At 48.4% G+C, this 17,480-nt stretch overlaps 1 protein-coding gene across 1 annotated transcript in view; it reads left to right on the top strand.

The window, feature by feature from the left end:
* Positions 1-17,480, top strand: part of HTT (huntingtin) — a 113,987-nt gene that overhangs the window by 40,429 nt on the left and 56,078 nt on the right. Inside the window, 11 exon segments of the mRNA XM_010848065.1 lie at positions 65-204; positions 1,131-1,194; positions 1,419-1,519; positions 5,256-5,402; positions 7,102-7,222; positions 8,729-8,805; positions 9,799-9,950; positions 10,777-10,979; positions 11,762-11,888; positions 13,686-13,813; positions 15,395-15,505. Of these exon segments, the coding sequence (XP_010846367.1) occupies positions 65-204; positions 1,131-1,194; positions 1,419-1,519; positions 5,256-5,402; positions 7,102-7,222; positions 8,729-8,805; positions 9,799-9,950; positions 10,777-10,979; positions 11,762-11,888; positions 13,686-13,813; positions 15,395-15,505 (1,371 nt within the window).

The raw sequence follows: 17,480 nt of genomic DNA on the forward strand, positions 1-17,480 counted from the left end.
CAGCAGGCACGGGGCGGGGTGCGTGTGGGGGTCTGCAGAGGGCCACCTGCCGCCTGCCTTCCAGCTCTGTGTCATGAGCCTCTGCAGCAGCAGCTACAGCGCCTGGGGGCTGCAGCTCATCACCGACTTACTGGCCCTGCGGAGCAGCTCCTACTGGCTGGTGCGGACGGAGCTTCTGGAGACCGTGGCAGAGATCGACTTCAGGTGGGTGAGGCGGGCCCGCTGGGTCAGGCTTGAACGGCGCTGGGCGGCCCGGTGCCCAGCTGCAGGTGGTGACTGTGTGCCTCTGTCCGCCCCTCTCCTCTGAGTTTGTACGTCCATGCAGAGGAGTGGAGTTTTCTTGTAGTCTTAGTCACTCAAGTGTTCTGCACTTGGTGAGTGAAAGAGCTCAGGCTTCTAGAACGATGATGCTCGTGTCACTTGGGCCTGTTTAGACGAGTGCATGCCGTGCTGTACTGAGCCTTGGTCAGACGGCAGATTGGTATTGTCACAATTAAAGAATAACTTCTGATGCCTTGCAGTTTATGATAATTTTCTGAGAAAGCATGATTGCCCATGTTTTCTTTCTATGCTTTCTTTTAGATGGGAAATTTTCCTTTTTGTCTGAGTTTGTGGGGTTTTTTTAAGCCCCCGTCTGTAGAAGGCTGGTTGTGTGCCGGGGTGGGCTAGGTGCCCTCTGTGGGTCATTGTCTTCAGCCTTAGACCATGTCTGTGAAGTCAGGGCTGCTTCCCGCTGCGTCTCACGGACGGGACCCCGAGTGGTGGGGGGGACCCGCTGGTCTCTGAGGGGGCCAGAGCCTCAGCCCCCTCCCCATGGTCTGCCCTCCCGCCACCTGAGGTGTTAGAGCTAGTTCTGTAGGGCACCTGGGGTCTTTCACAACACCAGGTGTGTATATTCACTTAGAAGAAAAGTATGGAGCACTTTCTGAGCCTGGAGTCGGGAGGAGCGTGTGTTCTCCTGTTGGAAGCAGGCATCTTCCTGCCATGTGGCGTGGGGCTGCCTCAGAGCCTCCCCGGCTTCCACCTGCGGCCCTGGCCTGGCCGTCCTCCTCTGCGTGCCATGCAGGCCGTCCACGCGGCTTTGTTCAGTAGCTGAATTATTCACCGTGAAATATGTTCTTTTGTGTTAGGTTGGTGAGCTTTCTGGAGGCCAAAGCAGAAAGCCTGCACAGAGGGGCCCATCACTATACAGGGGTAAGCCCTTCATTTCTGGGAGGCCGTGATTTAACTTCCAGCAGTGCACTTTCCTGTTGGTGTGGGATTTCTAGGAATGTGTTGTATCATGAAGCTTGTGATCGTATATGTGAGTTTAGGGCTAGTGACGTTGAGTTCTTCTTTACCGGCTTTCCAAGATACCTGATCTAAAATTCATTTAAATACAGAGATCATACCTGTTTTTATCATCTTTCTTTCCAAAGCTTTTAAAACTGCAAGAGCGAGTACTCAGTAATGTTGTCATCCATCTGCTTGGAGATGAAGACCCCAGGGTGCGGCATGTTGCTGCAGCTTCGTTGATGAGGTATTTGCCCAGTATTTCCTCTCTCATTTCATCTTCTTGGATAAAGTACTAAACGATATGACGTGGGAAGAGAGGCAAAAATCTGGAGACCGTAGGGCATAATCCTAAATCTTTTGAGCTCACTTTCAGTTACTCTTAAGCTATCAAAAAACATATTTTTCACTGTCTCAAGAGCCTGAAATGAAAATTAAGACAGCAATAAAGTACTAGCTTCATATTGTAAAAGTAATGGGCTTTGACGGCCAGATTTTTGAAATATGGAGAATAGCACTAAGAAGAAAATAAAAATCACCACTAGTTCTCCCACTGGAGATAACTACTGTTAACATTTTTTTGCTTTATGTCCTTTATACAAGCTTCTTTTTCAAAACTGGGACACAGTGTACATACAATTTTGTTATCTGTTAACTTCCACAGAATAATAATTAGCATTTTCCTGTTAGAAATACTCCTCTGAAATGGCCTCTTTGACCCCCGCCCTCGTCTGGGGCACCTCCCTCCGTTCCGTGTGTCCATGCTTCGGTCCTGAGGCGAATGGCGTTTCACACAGTGTCAGATACAGAAAGGCTGGAAACACCTGTTGCAAGAAATCTGTAGTTAGTGGCCACTTTTTCACTGTGTAGTTGTGATAGAATTTTTTGTAAAGATTATTCGGTTGGATACTAAGCTTTTATTGATTTAAATAATGAATAACGGTTCAGTGACTTGTATTATACATAAATGTTTAGCTAGTGACTAGTATAACGCGTAAATGTTTACATATAACTTTTGTTTCTAAGAATTAATTCATGGAAGTTGAGTTACTAAGCCAAACCTTTTTTTTTTAGGTTTATTGAAGTAAAATTTTTTATCTCTTATAACTTACCCATTTTAAGTGTACAATTAATGATTTTTGGTAAACTTAGAATTGTGCAACCTTTACCACGATCCAACTTTACAATATTTCCATCATTTCAAAAGGATCTGTTGTGCCCATTTGCAGTAACTGCCAACTCCTACCCGGCCACAGGCAACCACTGCTCTGCTTCCCGTCCCTAGAGGCGCATGTGCCTTTTCTGCACACTCGGTATAGTCACACGCACACGGTCAGTAGAGGCACGTGTGCCTTTTCTGCACACTCGGTATAGACTCGCGCACATGGTCAGTAGAGGCGCGTGTGCCTTTTCTACACACTGTATAGACACACACACACACACGTCAGTAGAGGCGCGTGTGCCTTTTCTGCACACTCGGTATAGACTCGCACACATGGTCAGTAGAGGCGCGTGTGCCTTTTCTACACACTGTATAGACGCGTGCACACGTCAGTAGAGGTGCGTGTGGCTTTTCTGCACTCGGTATAGACGCACACACACGTCAGAGGCGCGTGTGCCTTTTCTGCACACTCTGTATACACGTGCGCACACGTAGTAGAGGTGCGTGTGCCTTTTCTGCACACTCGGTATAGACGCGTGCAAACGGTCAGTAGAGGCACGTGTGCCTTTTCTGCACACTTGTATAGACGTACGCACATGTCAGTAGAGGCGCGTGTACCTTTTCTGCACAATTGGTATAGACTCGCACACACGGTCAGTAGAGGTGCATGTGCCTTTTCTGCACACTCTGTATAGACACACACACACACGTCAGTAGAGGTGCGTGTGCCATTTCTGCACACTCGGTATAGACGCGAGCACAAGTCAGTAGAGGCGCGTGTGCCTTTTCTGCACACTCTGTATAGACGCGCACACACTTCAGTAGAGGCGCGTGTGCCTTTTCTTCACAGTCTGTATAGACGCGTGCACACGTCAGTAGAGGCACGTGTGCCTTTTCTGCACACTTGGTATAGACTCGCACACATGGGCAGTAGAGGTGCATGTGCCTTTTCTGCACACTCTGTATAGACACACACACACGTCAGTAGAGGCGCGTGTGCCGTTTCTGCACACTTGTTATAGACTCGCACACATGGTCAGTAGTGGTGCATGTGCCTTTTCTGCACACTGTATAGACGCGCGCACACATCAGTAGAGGCGTGTGTGCCTTTTCTGCACACTTGGTATAGACTTGCACACACGGTCAGTAGAAGTGCATGTGCCTTTTCTGAACACTTGTATAGATGTGTGCACACGTCAGTAGAGGGACTCTGCTCCTGACTGTGTTTCACTCGGTGTTCGAGGCTCGTCTATGCTGTGGGTTGGGTGCCCATTGTTTGTTCTCTTCGTTGTTTAACAGCGTTCTGTTATGTAGATAATACTGCTGTTTTATGTATACATTCACCAAGTGATATGATTATTTTCACTTTTTGACTGTTATGAATCATGCTGCTTAAACTCTTTCCTCCAAGACTTTGGACGTATGTTTTCATTTCTCGGGGGTAGGTACTGGCAAGTGGGTTTTTATGGTTTTGGTACTTAACTGGAGAATCACGTGGACAGAGGAGCCTCTCGGGCTGTGGCCCATAGGGCCACAAAGAATCGGCCACGACTGAAGCGACTGAGCAGGCAGTGAAGTTTCTGTCCAGAAGCGGGTCAGCCTGTCCTCCCACCACCAGAGTGGGATTGTGCCCGAGTCTTCACCAAAGCAAGCACTTCAAAAAACATTAAGTATTTGTCTGTTGCTTAGGCAGTTATTGGTATTTCTTTTTAACATAACTTTTATCTTGTTTTAAAAATAACATGTTTACTAAACAAAACTGAGGAAAAGTATAAAAACCTTTGTAGTCAAACTGCTCAAAGAAAACCAATTGTGTTTTGGTGGATAGCCCTTTGGTTTTCAGTGTACAGGTCACTCTGTGGTGCCTGACTCTTTGCGACCCCATGGACTGTATAGCCCGTGGAGTTCTCCAGGCCAGAACACCAGAGTGGGCAGCCTTGCCCTTCTCCAGGGGTTTTTGGTGTGGCCATGTGCCTATCAACCAAAGCAACCAAAGCTTGTGAGCTGTGCCTTTTCAGGGACTTAACTGGGTTTGTATGACTTGCTTGACCAAAGATCTTGAATCTTTACCATTTTCTATGAAAGTGAAAGTGAAGTCGCTCAGTCGTTTCCTACTCTTTGCGACCCCATGGGCTGTAGCCCACCAGGCTCCTCCATCCATGGGATTCTCTATGACAGTAATTTATTAAACCTTAGGAAAAAATGGTATTTATGGCCAGGTCTTCCTGGAGGAAAGAGACTTTAAAGTTAATGGAGTTCACACACCACTGTTTTAAAACAGTTGATTGTTTCTGGAAGCTACAGGCCGGCCCGTAGGTGTGTGAGGGCTCATGCAGAGCCCCTGTGCTCCCTGCCTCCACCTCAGAGTTGGCCTGAGATGCGGGCCTCAGCTGGGACGTCGCCCCTGGGGGTGTGGGGGCGGTCCTGCAGAGAAAGTCGCAGGAGTGAGGAGGGGCCCACCTGGGTGACTCCTGTGCAGGGCCCCGCACCCCCCCACCGCCCCGCCCCGGCGACTCCTGCTCAGGGCAGTCTCCTGCACCTGCTGACGCTGGTCAAGGCGATTAGAGGAGCACTCGGAGGGCTTCTGAACTCAGAGGAGTTAATCTGTGGAGAGAGCCGTAAGTAACTGTGTGATGACGAGAAGAAAGTCCAGCCCCTGGTCGTTTCAGAGCGGGGGTGTGGGGCGTGCCTGACCAGTGCCGCCGCTCAGGAGACGTGTCTGTGGGTAGGTGCTGCCGAGCTTGATGGTGACACAGGGCCTGGCGTAATCAGAAGGGTTTCACGTACTTTCTAAGGGAAATAAACCTGACTTTTATGTTAGGCTCGTCCCAAAGCTGTTTTACAAGTGCGACCAAGGACAGGCGGACCCAGTGGTGGCCGTGGCACGAGACCAGAGCAGCGTGTACCTGACGCTTCTCATGCACGAGACGCAGCCTCCCTCCCACTTCTCCGTCAGCGCTGTAACCAGGTACGCTAAGCAAGGCATGTGGGCACTCATCGAAAGCTTGCATTTTCTAGAGAAAATGCTTTAGTGAGGGTGTCTGAGCAGGTGGGCTGCCTTCGATAGGATGCTTCTGTCTCTCAGGGTTTACCACCAGCCTCTTTATTTAGGTTCTGCTGCAGCCACGCAGCAGTGACATCACAAGTCTTAAGATTCATTTGTTACGAGCCACATACTGACAACTGTATTTTTCTGTAGTACTCTAATGCTCTATCTTGTCCTTAAAGTTTTCACTTTCTCTGTGTTATCTAAGAGTATGGTTATGTAATAGCATTAATTTTAGCAGGCTCTTAAAGAGTGTCAGTGTTATTTAGGGTTATCCACTAGTTAAGTGATTAGCAATTATTATTATTCACATTTTTTTGTGAAGGTCTTTAAATACAATTTCAAATGACTAAACAGCCCTCTCTCTGATTCTCAGATGAGTGGGATAGACTAAAAGTAATCATCAGAAATGCTTTAATGAAGTTCTGATTTTCTTTAAAATTTCAGTTTGCCAGGAAGGTTGCAGAAATGATAATAAGACTATTATGCTTTTAAAGAATTCTCTGTGTTTTAAATGTTATTTAAAAAATTAGCTTTTATGTGATACTTTTTTCCTGAATGGCATTTTAAAAAAATACATGGGCTAAATGACTTTTGAAGCCAAAATGTCCATGTGACAGTTTGTTCTGAATTTGAAGCTCAGCTTGTCAAATTTTGAAGCTATTTTTTCTTAATAAATATCTCTTCTAATGCAAAGGTTGTTTAAAAACATGGAAATAATTTTTTTCCTAATTTCCTTTTTTTAACCTCAAAACTGGCATTTTCTTTCTTTGAAAAGATTCAGGATAAATGTTCCTTTAAGATAAGCAGAAGCAATATAAGAATATTTCATTATCAGGAATTATACAAGCTTATGATAAGTAACTTGTCAACAAGGTTGCATCTTCTAAATGTCATTAGATGCCAACAGAGATACGTATAATATTTTATTAAAATTGGTTAGTAACTACAGCTGTGAAAATATCCAGTCCAAACTCGGACTGTCCTCCCGACATTCAGCTTTGTTCAGCTTGGTTCTTGCATGATAAGCACAAATCCCGGTTTTGCGCTGTACTTGCAGGATTTATGTAAGGAGATAAAATGTGTTCTCCTTAGTGTGTATCGTTGAGTGTGTCTGTGGACAAGACCCGAGGGGAACAGAAGTGAATCGACACTCACCCTGCCTGGGCTTCCTCTGTGTGGTTGGGGAATTAGAATTTGTATGTAACCACTAGGAGGGATTGAAATTCATGTGTGCCGTGAATGGAATGCGGAAAAAGTGACAGTCTTGTAGTAGGAAAGGACTTTGTTTTGTTTGGAATCAGGAGTAGATTCCCATTGGACATAATGTAAAGCTTGAAAACGGGCGGCTTTGAATCGGCACGCAGGCTGCAGCCGAGGCTGTGTTGAGGGGAGTGTTGATCCTCTGGTGTGGTTGGGTGTTGGAGGAGGGACGGGTTGTTTCATCCTTCTTTGTAGAATAATGACCACATTTATTTCCAGTTTTCCTGTAACTTAAAAAGTCAAGACTGCTTTAACTTCTTGTGGCCTTTAATCTTAAGTATTTAAACGCCATTTGAATTCTGAGAATGTCATAAACTTTAATGGGAGATTTTAAGTCTCTCTGTATCTTTCTCGTTAGAATTTATAGAGGCTATAACCTGTTACCAAGCATCACAGATGTCACTCTGGAAAATAACCTCTCGAGAGTCATTGCAGCGGTTTCTCATGAACTGATCACATCGACCACGAGGGCACTCACAGTAAGTCTCTTGGTTGGGCCAATGAGTTAATTTCAGTAGTTTTGTGTGGTCTGTTCTTCATGATAGGATACTTGTATTAGAGCTCTTACATGTGGGCTTCTGTTAATAAAACCCTGGTTTATTCCAACGAAATGGAAACAACTATTTTCAGGTTATTAAAGTAATACATGTTTATTTAAAAAAAAAAAACATTCAGCCCATCTGGGAAGAAATAATAATGAAAAACTACCGTAATCCAAATTGGTAGTATATCAGCAGTTTAAAATATCTCTAAAATAATTGACTCAAGGACTTTATAATATATATGAAGAGGAAGAAAAACTTGGAAATACTGACAAAGATTTTTGTGTCGTGTGATTATCTGTATCATTACTTATGATGCTGAAAGTACAAAGAAGTCTAATGTCCAATAATTCTCTACTGGATAAATTCTGAAGATGCCTAAATTCTGTATAGATGCTGAAGTGTTTATTTGTGCATCTGTTAGTACGATGCTTTGGAGCATTTGTAACAGTCTGTAGAGGGAGCCTCTAGATGATAATACCGAGTGAAAAACGCACAGAACGGAACTGCGCGCTGGTGTGTAGTGGTGGTGAGCAGTAACGTTCACGGAAACACCTCTCTCACTCAGGAGGATAATTGGCAGAAAATTACTAAAATTAATTTTAGAATGTAATTAATTAGTAATTAATTTAGTAATTAATTTTAATTACTAAAATTAATTTTAGAACTAAAATTAACTTTATGAATGGTTATTCTTTTTAAGATATCACACATTTTCTAAAATGAACACATGTAATTTCCATAATCAGAAAAAAGAATGTTAATATGAAAAGTGGTGCCAGTTCACTGAGTTAGCAGCTTAAACCTTGTCCTTTATTTTCTGTGACAGAAGGAATGCTTTCCTGTTGTAAAAACTCAGACAATTGTGATTAGACTCTCTTGATACTATATAAGTGCCTTTCAAACTTAAATACTGTTTGGGCTGTCTGTAGTTTGGGCTTCCCTTGATTTGTTCAAAATGTTATAAATTTTATCTGTCTTTATTGTGACCTCCATATGTCAGACACTGTTCTAGGCTTGGGATGTAAAAACAAGAAGAATCCTTGCCCTGTGGTTCTTTAAGTCTGGTCAGGAAGATGGACATTAATTAGCTTGAGCTCAGGAATGGCCAGTGTGGGGTAGGGGGAAGAAGCGGAGAAGGGGAGAAGGGAATTCCAGCTGGGGGGCGGAGGAGGGCACAGGAAGATTAAAGCCAACTAGAGGAGGTGCCTCCCTGCTGGCCTCTCCTCCCTGGATGTAAGGACCCTCCTTAAACCTGTATCTCGGTTGTCCAGCTGTGTCTGAATTCTCCGGTGTGAACTTGTTCTGTGGGAGGGCAGATGTCCTGTGCCTGGGTACAGAGCCCGACTTTGTTTTCATTGTTCGTACGTTTTATAAAGCGTAAAAGGACGGTCAGTGTAATGAACCCTTTTGGTGTGATCTTACCATTCCTTTCTTGTTTAGTTTGGATGCTGTGAAGCTCTGTGTCTACTTTCAACTGCCTTCCCAGTTTGCATTTGGAGTTTGGGTTGGCACTGCGGGTATGTATTTCCTTGGCACATGACTACAGTCATGTGATACAATCATGGTTATACGGATCCTTTTTTTTTTCTCTTGTGAAGTCTCTCATCAGTGTTACCTTTTGGGGAAACACCCACTGGAATATTTGCTTCTCCCGGTTAGTTGTGTTGGATGCTAGTGACAGGAGACTTGGAAGCAGTGAATTACTTGTGATTCTTTTCGATGTGAAATGCTCACTCATCAGCATTTGGAGGATTTGAGGGTGTGACTTGCAGTCTCATTGAAGGGAATTTGCATACACTGGCAAAATACTTTTCTAATTGGCTTGATTCTCTCCAAAATTATTCACTACTATTAAAAATTTAGAAACTTTCTTTGTTTGAAATCAGATGTGATCTATCATGCAAAGTCGTGATCAGTTACAAGAGTCTTTTAGGAACTACTGTACTTACATTAGCAGTTCTCATTTAAAAATGAAAAGGATTTTCCTCCCATAGATGGCCCTAATGAAGTGAAGTGAAGTGAAGTGAAAGTCGCTCAGTCGTGTCTGACTCTTTGTGACCCCATGGACTATACAGTCCATGGAATTCTCCAGGCCAGAATACTGAAGTGGGTAGCCTTTCCCTTGTCCAGGGGATCTTCCCAACCCAGAGATCAAACCCAGGTCTCCCGCATTGCAGGCAGATTCTTTCCTAGCTGAGCCACCAGGGAATCCCAAGAATACTGGAGTGGGTAGCCTATCCCTTCTCCAGTGGATCTTCCTAACCCAGGAATCGAACCGGGGTCTCCTGCATTGCAGGTGGATTCTTTATACTTTCAATCAGATCTTCTCCCTGATTTCATTTCTCAGGTGATTTTTATGGACCTGTGGTTACAAGAAAGATGCTAGTTTACAATTTAGTAAAATCGCTTTATGAGCAGCCATGAAATGAATAGCCATAATCTTCTGTTTGGTTCATAAGAGGAGGCAAGACTTAGCTCAGCATTGTTCTGTAATTTGATCCCGCTTCCAGAGTGCCCCCGCTGAGTGCCTCAGACGAGTCCAGGAAGAGCTGCACCGTGGGGATGGTCTCGATGATCCTGACCCTGCTGTCGTCTGCCTGGTTCCCGCTGGATCTCTCCGCCCACCAGGATGCTCTGATCTTAGCCGGGAACTTGCTGGCAGGTATCGGCCCTGAGTTGAAACACTTGGCTGTGGGTAAACTCACCTCTGATTTCATTTGCGCGGGCACTGTGTGCAGGCATTGTCTTGGGTGCCCGGGCAGTAAGGAGGCAGTGAGAGGGCTGCGTGCTCAAATGTAGGAGTTCATAAGGACACGTGTCAACGCGGCGGGGCGCGATGCTCCCCATGGGGGATTAGGACAGGGACAGGGTTTGTCGGCTGGCAGGAAAGGGCACGGCGCGCAGGGTGCTGCACGGGACGTGGAGCAAGCTGCGTGTGGCGTCGGAGCTGACAGTTTTGGATGCCACGTGAGTGACGATGAGGATGGAGAATGTGGCCGGCGAGCAGTCTGTCTCCAGTAGTGAGAACTTAGTCCGTTTGCTCTGGGAGGTCACTGGAGAGCTTCATGAAAGGGACTTAACAATCGGGTCAGTATTTTAGAAAGACCACTTGGCTTATGCGAATACAGATTGGAGAAGTTAGGGAAACTCGTAGTTAAGGCAAGATGGAGAGAGTCTGAACAGGGTGATGGTTGTGGCTTGTGTTGAAGAAACCAATTAAAAGAGAGTAACGGAGACAGAATCCGCAGGTCTCGATCGCCAGGTGAACTTGAGTTGTCTAGGTCAGGAAGGGGACTGTCGTCCTGGGGGTATATGAGGGTGGGTTCATGGCAAGTGGGCACACAGGGAAATGTCAGGTTCCTGTGGAACCCAAGGCATCAGCTGACCCCAGGGGGTGTCCAGCAGACACCCCATGTGGACGGGTTTGAGTGACTTGGTCTTGCCCCCTGCCCTGGCACTGGGGGGTGACATGTGTGCCCGTATCGCAGCCAGCGCCCCCAGGTCTCTGAGGAGCTCGTGGGCCTCTGAAGATGAGGCCAGCACGGCAGCCACCAAGCAGGAGGAGGCGTGGCCGGCCCTGGGTGACCGGACCCTGGTGCCCATGGTGGAGCAGCTCTTCTCCCACCTGCTGAAGGTCATCAACATCTGCGCACACGTCCTGGATGATGTGGCTCCGGGACCCGCAGTGAAGGTAACCCCTCACCTGGGCAGCTCTTCCCGCAGCTCGCGTGGCGCGGGGGCTCCCAGACACGCGGGTCTCCCCAGTGCAGCCGCCTGCTTCCGGGCTCTCTCTAGCCCCTCCCTGCTGCCTTGGAGTCCATTCTGATGGCAGCCCTTAAGCCCCCGTGTCCGCTTTGCAGGCAAGGCTCCAAGGTGTAAGGTGACTTCTTAGATCTTGAATTGGGCAAGCAGCGAGCCAAGGTGCCCGTGCCTCTGCCTCCCGCAGTGCGGGCTGGGGCTCTGCGTTCTCTCATGGGTGTGCACAGTGTGGACTTCATGAAGAGTCTGGGTTTGTTGCTGCCTAGCTCAGCTGCTTGTTGGCTGTGACCTTGAATAAGTCCCTTCATCATCGCTGAGCCTGTCTCATTTGAAATGGAGTTCGGAGCATTGCTCCCTACCCTGCTTCATGCCCTGGCCCCCGGAGGGTGTCCCAGTGCTCACTCTTGGAGGTGGCAGGCCTGGACTCCCAAAGCCTCCTGCAGCCCCTGTGGCCTGCTGAGGCCTCTCCGGCCTCTGGCGTTCACGGTGCTCCCATTAGGAAGTGCTGGGCCACCTCCCACCATGGATGATTGTCGTGTGGATTAAAGTAGACAGTGTGCGTACAGACTCTGAGCCCCACAGATGCAGATTCAAACAAAAGAAATGAATTCCATGGGTTGACTCTTTTCCACAGATGGGTGAAGCACACAATAGCCTAGTTCTCGGTTTTGTGTTGGTTACATTTCCTTCACAGTGTCTTGTGTTCTGTTTTAGGCAGCCCTGCCTTCTCTCACAAACCCGCCTTCTCTGAGCCCAATCCGACGGAAAGGGAAAGAGAAGGAGCCAGGAGAGCAGGCGTCTGTGCCTGTGAGTCCCAAGAAAGGCAGCGAGGCCAGTCCAGGTGTGAGGCCGGTCGGGGCGAGGGCCCGGGCTGGGAGGCGGGCAGGGTGGGGCGGGGCAGGGGCGGGGGCCGACTGTGTCACAGCGATTAGGACCCAACACTTCTGGTCAGGTCCGGGCTGATGGATGACGTGGAGTTTGGGGAATAAAATGCATAGAACGAAACCACAGAAACGGTTTCCCCAGGTGCGGTTTCCGGTGTTAACTGCTAAGAGGACACAGAGCACACTTTGGCCTTGAGCACGTCTGAGTGTGGTGTTCTAATTATTCGGGGTCCCAGCCGTCTACAGGTGCCCGCCCTGTGCTCCCTACGCCCTGCGCCTCCTCCCTTCTGCTCTTCTCGTTGATTTTCAGGAAGGGAGGCGATGTAGACGGCTGGGAACAGAGGTAGTGGGTGAGAATAATGAAGTAGGAAGTGGAAACCCTCCATTTGGAAAGGCCGCATAGGGAGGAGAGTGGGGATGAAACCATCTGAGTGAGCCAAACCTGAAGAATTCACAGATGCTAGCTGGGCAGCAGCAGCAGCAGCAGCAGCAGCGGGGTCTCAGGCCAGAGGGGCCAGAGTGCCCGTGGGCTCTGCCTGTGACAGGTGCCGTCTGTGCCCCTCACGGTGGGCATTGAGGGCAGGCGACTGGACTCCACCACACGTAGTCACATGCCACCTCACAGTGCTGGGGCCGCACGTGACTCTTCCATTCATTTTTGCTTATAAAGCGTTCATGTTGAGCATTTTATTATTGTTGGAAGTTTATTCCTTCTTTCAGCTACACTGCATGGCTTGTGGGATCTTAGTTCCCTGACTAGGGATTGAACCTGGGTCCTTGGCAGTGAAAACACCGGGTCCTGAGCACTGGACCGACAGGGAGTTAGTTTCCTGTATAAAGCATTTGAAAAGATGCTGTTTTCTAAGGATTGCAGTTCCACTGGGGATTTAGCATCTAAAAAGCTTCAGAACTATGCAGATTTAGTCATCAGTATGTGACTGGTCATCTTTCTGATGATTAATAAACTAAGGACCCCAACCACCCATCTGTAAGGCCTTGTAGCATTTTGTGTTTAGTACCAGCTCAGTGATAGCGTGTGACCCGCGCGGTCATCCGTGCATGCTCACTGCACCCCTGTTGACTTGCTTACAGGGCTCATGACCTCAGTCAGCTGGGGGCCATCCCCCTGGTGCCCCTGGGAGCCTTGTGCTCTGGGGGGTTTTCAGATTGACTGAAGGCCCTTGAGCCGGTTGTTCCTCTGAATTGCAGCCAGGCCAAAGCAGACACCTCCAGCATCACGCTTGTCTTCTCTTTCTCTTTTTATTTTACTGTATTATCTTTGGGAGGTGCTCAGAGTCTACTAATGTTTAGTAGTCAGTCTCTTACTACTTCTAATTAATCAAAAAGGCAGGAAAAGGTGGCATTTTATCCTCAGTTCAGTCGCTCAGTCGTGTCCGACTCTTTGCGAGCCAATGAATCGCAGCACGCCAGGCCTCCCTGTCCATCACCAACTCCCAGAGTTCACCAAGACTCGCGTCCTTCGAGTCAGTGATGCCATCCAGCCATCTCATCCTCCGTCATCCCCTTCTCCTCCTGCCCCCAATCCCTCCCAGCGTCAGAGTCTTTTCCAATGAGTCAACTCTTCGTATGAGGTGGCCAAAGTACTGGAGTTTCAGCTTTAGCATCATTCCGTCCAAAGAAATTCCAGGGCTGATCTCCTTCTAGAATACTTTAAAAATAATTGTTACAGGGATCTCTTTTAAACTTGGCGAGTGTGTCCTTTTGATGTGAGAGTGTATCTTGTCTGTGTGAAGCCTCTCGGCCACCTGAAACCTCGGGGCCTGTCGCCACAAACAAGTCCTCGTCACTGGGAAGCTTCTGTCACCTGCCTTCTTACCTCAAACTGCACGACGTCCTGAAAGCCACTCACGCCAACTACAAGGTACTGCTTTTGTAAAAATACCCTTGCTCTCACACATTTCAGGGGACTGTCGACATATTTCCTACAGTTGTAGCTTACAGACATGTATGAGTGAGAGGGCCTTAGGGATATGAGTTACGATTAGCTTTTTCGGCTTTGTTTATGATAGCTTCCATCATACAAAAGGTTAGGATTTTTACTGGGAAAGTGATGTCTTTATGATCTACTGGTGCTGGGTCTGGGCTTCCCAAGAGCACCCACGTTCAGAGATCGGCTGGACGGACTCCTAGGACTCAGCACGTGGTCGCGCTCGCAGTGCGGACTCCTCACAGCGGGGTAGGGAGGACACACGGCCAGCCTGTGATGGGGAGGATGCAGGCGGAGTCTGGAGCAACCTCTGCCCCCATGAGGCCACGAGGACCACACCCCCACCACTCACTAGAGCAAGTGTGCGGCCATGCTAGGAGAGGAAAGCAGGTGTCCCGCCTGAACACGCGCATCCAGACAGGCCGGCACAGTGAGCCCCCGGCTCTCAGGAGGGCTGGTGTCCGTCCAGCGGACGGCTTCCCAGCCGAGCTCCCAGATCCCCGGGCCAGGCCTGCGGGCGGGTTTCTGGAAGGACAGCCATCTCCTCTCTTGACTCTTCTGCATGGGTATATTTCTCATTCTGAGAAAGAGATTTTTTCCTTTTTCAGCAGTGGTTAGATTTTACTTCACTGAGCAAATTGCTTTCTACTTAGTGTAGTGTCTTTGCGAGGGTTTTGCCGGTTTTTATTTTCAGTCTCTCCCTCTCCCCTTTGTTCTTTCATGTTATATCCTTGGACCCGATCCTCCTCTCCATCTGTTAAATGGGGGAAATTGCTGCAAAATTGACTTAAGCTTGGCCCTTTAGGATCTTAACTTAATACCTCTTAGACTAATTTAATATTTTGCCGTACCCAGACTAAAAGGCTGTGTCCGGATCTGATAATGGTTCTTCCAGGGGTCCTAATGTGTGTGGAAGAGCTGTGCTTGTGCTCAGTCGCTCAGTCATGTCTGATTGTGACCCAGTGGACTGCAGCCTTCCAGGCTCCTTTGTCCATGGGGTTCTCCAGGCAAGAATGCTAGAGTGGGTTGCCACAACCTCCTCTAGGGGATCTTCCTGACCCAGGGATCGAACCCGGGTCTCCCTCATTGCAGGCGGATTCTTTACTACCTGAGCCACCAGGGACACCCTGGTGTGGAAAAGGACTTACATTCAATTTTTTTTTTTTTTTTTGCTGCTCATCAGGCACTGGTTACGATGGGCATTAAGCATTTTTTCTCACTATGATAGAAGGTTAGGAATTATTTCTTTCAATAGTGTCAAATGTAAGTTGGAAGATGCCTTTGAAAATCAGTTTTTATGTAGCTATCTGGAAGAGTAATTTCCTTTCCAAGGCGTTTCCCCAGTGCTACAAGCAAACAAAGAAGCCACCCCCACCCCACCCCCACCCCCACCAAGATGAGCCTTGGGCTGCCTGGTGGAGCACAGCTGCCAGCGCAGACCGTGGTTCTGTCTCAGGTGCCCGGGAGGCTGCCGCCCCAGCGATGCCTGTTCTCGTCTCCCTCCTCATCCCCCAGGTCACCTTGGATCTTCAGAGCAGCAGCGAGAAGTTTGGGGGTTTCCTGCGCTCTGCCTTGGACGTTTTGTCTCAGATTCTGGAGCTGGCGACGCTGCAGGACATCGGGAAGGTTTGTGTTTCCTGTCTTCTCATTGAGCTGTGGCTGCCACGCCTGAAATGCACCTCTGGGCCAGGTGCCTTGGAGTGGGAGCCCACCATGCTGGCACGTTTGGGAAGCAGGGAGCAGGTTCTTCAGTCTGGGCACCTGAGTCTGATTTTCATCTTAGCCTCGCGTTGAGGGGAGTTCAGTTTGTATTCTCTTTTCACAGTTGAATTAGAAAATTACTGGGTTTAAAACTGTTGAATCTTTTGCCTTCTCTGACCTGCTGCATGTTGAAAAGTCCAAGCAGTCACAGTGAGGGCTTGTTCAGTGGCGCTTTAGGAAGGAGCAGAGCTGTGCTTGAGGCTTGTGGACTTTGGTGCTGAGCCTAGTGACTAACCTCTGCCCGCCACCCTCCTGTCGTGGGGACCTGGTCAAGCAGACGGGATAGTTAAGGGGCCGTGCAGTGACTGCCCCTGTTGTGTCCACATCCAGATGTGACAGTCAGCACCTTGCCCACTTGCTCTGGTGTGTGTGGACCCACCTGTCCGGCTGGGGCATCGTGGTGTCTAATGAACTCCACAGTGAGTTTCCGAAAGCCCACGCTGAACATGGGCTACCGTGCAGTTCGCCGTGCTCGTTCTCCCCGTCTTTCTCTCAACGTGCGTGAAGCTTACCTGGTCTCAGTCATTGTACACATTGTCTTCTGTTTCTTGTCTCTTGTACTTTTCCCACATGTCAACTCAGAAGGGGGTGGAGGAGTGCTCAGTCCAGGGCTAAGTCTTCCGCCCGAGGCAAGGGCTCTCTGGCTCAGCCCGGGGCTGCGAACCCACAGGGAGAGGGGTCACTGTCCGGGCCTGTGTGAGCTCTGAGCACTGCTCCCTCTGCCCGCCTCCTCCCCGCCCAGCGTTGCGGGGCCTCCTCAGGTCCTCTCTGGGAGGCCACTCTTCTTTGGAACCCTCACTGAGTCCGTTTCCCGGACTCCCAGCTCTTTCTCGACTCGGGGCTCCTGGTCTCTGCTCCGTCCCTCGTCCTCATGCCCCTCCTGGGAGCTCTCCGAGGGGCATAGTGAGCAGGGCAGCCGTTCGGCTGACCAGCTTGTTTCCCATCTCTCAGGGACTCCTGTCCTCTGGTGCCTGGTGATCACGGTCTTGGAGCTGTGGTTTCATGTATTGTCTGGCTTTTTTGGTGGTTTGGCTGTGGGATAAATGTAGTCCCTCCTACCCCTTACTGGCTGGGAATGGGGTGTCCCTGTTATCCTGTGATTTTATGTTCTTGCCTGGGACTTGTTTCCTTGTTACCCTGGACTTGCAGAGCCAATAGCACCAGCCTCTTCTCAACCTGTTCTCAGTTTCTTAGCCATGCTGTGTGGGGCCACCCAAGGCGACAGGTCACGGTGGAGAGTTCTGACAAAACGTGATCCGCTGGAGAAGCGAATGGCAAACTACTTCAGCATTCTTGCCTTGAGAACCCACGAGCAGTATGAAGAGGTAAAAAGATAGGACACTGAAGGATGAACTCCCTAGGTCAGTAGGGAGTTCAATATGCTCCTGGAGATCAGTGGAAAAATAACTCCAGAAAGAATGAAGAGATGGAGCCAAAGCGAAAACAGCACCTGGTAGTGGATGTGACTGGTGATGGAAGTAAAGTCCAATGTGGTAAAGAGCAGTATTGCATAGGAACCTGGAATGTTAGGTCCATGAATCAAGGTAAATTTCAAGTAGTCCAACAGGAGATGGCAAGAGTGAACGTCAACATTTTAGGAATCAGTGAACTAAAATGGACTTGAATGGTGAATTTAATTCAAATGACCATTATATCTACTACTGTGGGCAGGAATCCCTTAGAAGAAGTGCAGTAGCTCTCACAGTCAACTAACGAGTCTGAGATGCAGTACTTGGGTGCAGTCTCCAAAGTGACAGAATGATCTCTGTTCGTTTCCAAGGCAAGCCATTCAATATCACAGTAATCCAAATCTATGCCCAAACCAGTAATGCTGAAGAAG

Source organism: Bison bison, unplaced genomic scaffold (genome assembly GCF_000754665.1).
Source record: "Bison bison bison isolate TAMUID 2011002044 unplaced genomic scaffold, Bison_UMD1.0 scf7180017849866, whole genome shotgun sequence".
In the NCBI taxonomy this organism is placed as follows: domain Eukaryota; kingdom Metazoa; phylum Chordata; class Mammalia; order Artiodactyla; family Bovidae; genus Bison; species Bison bison.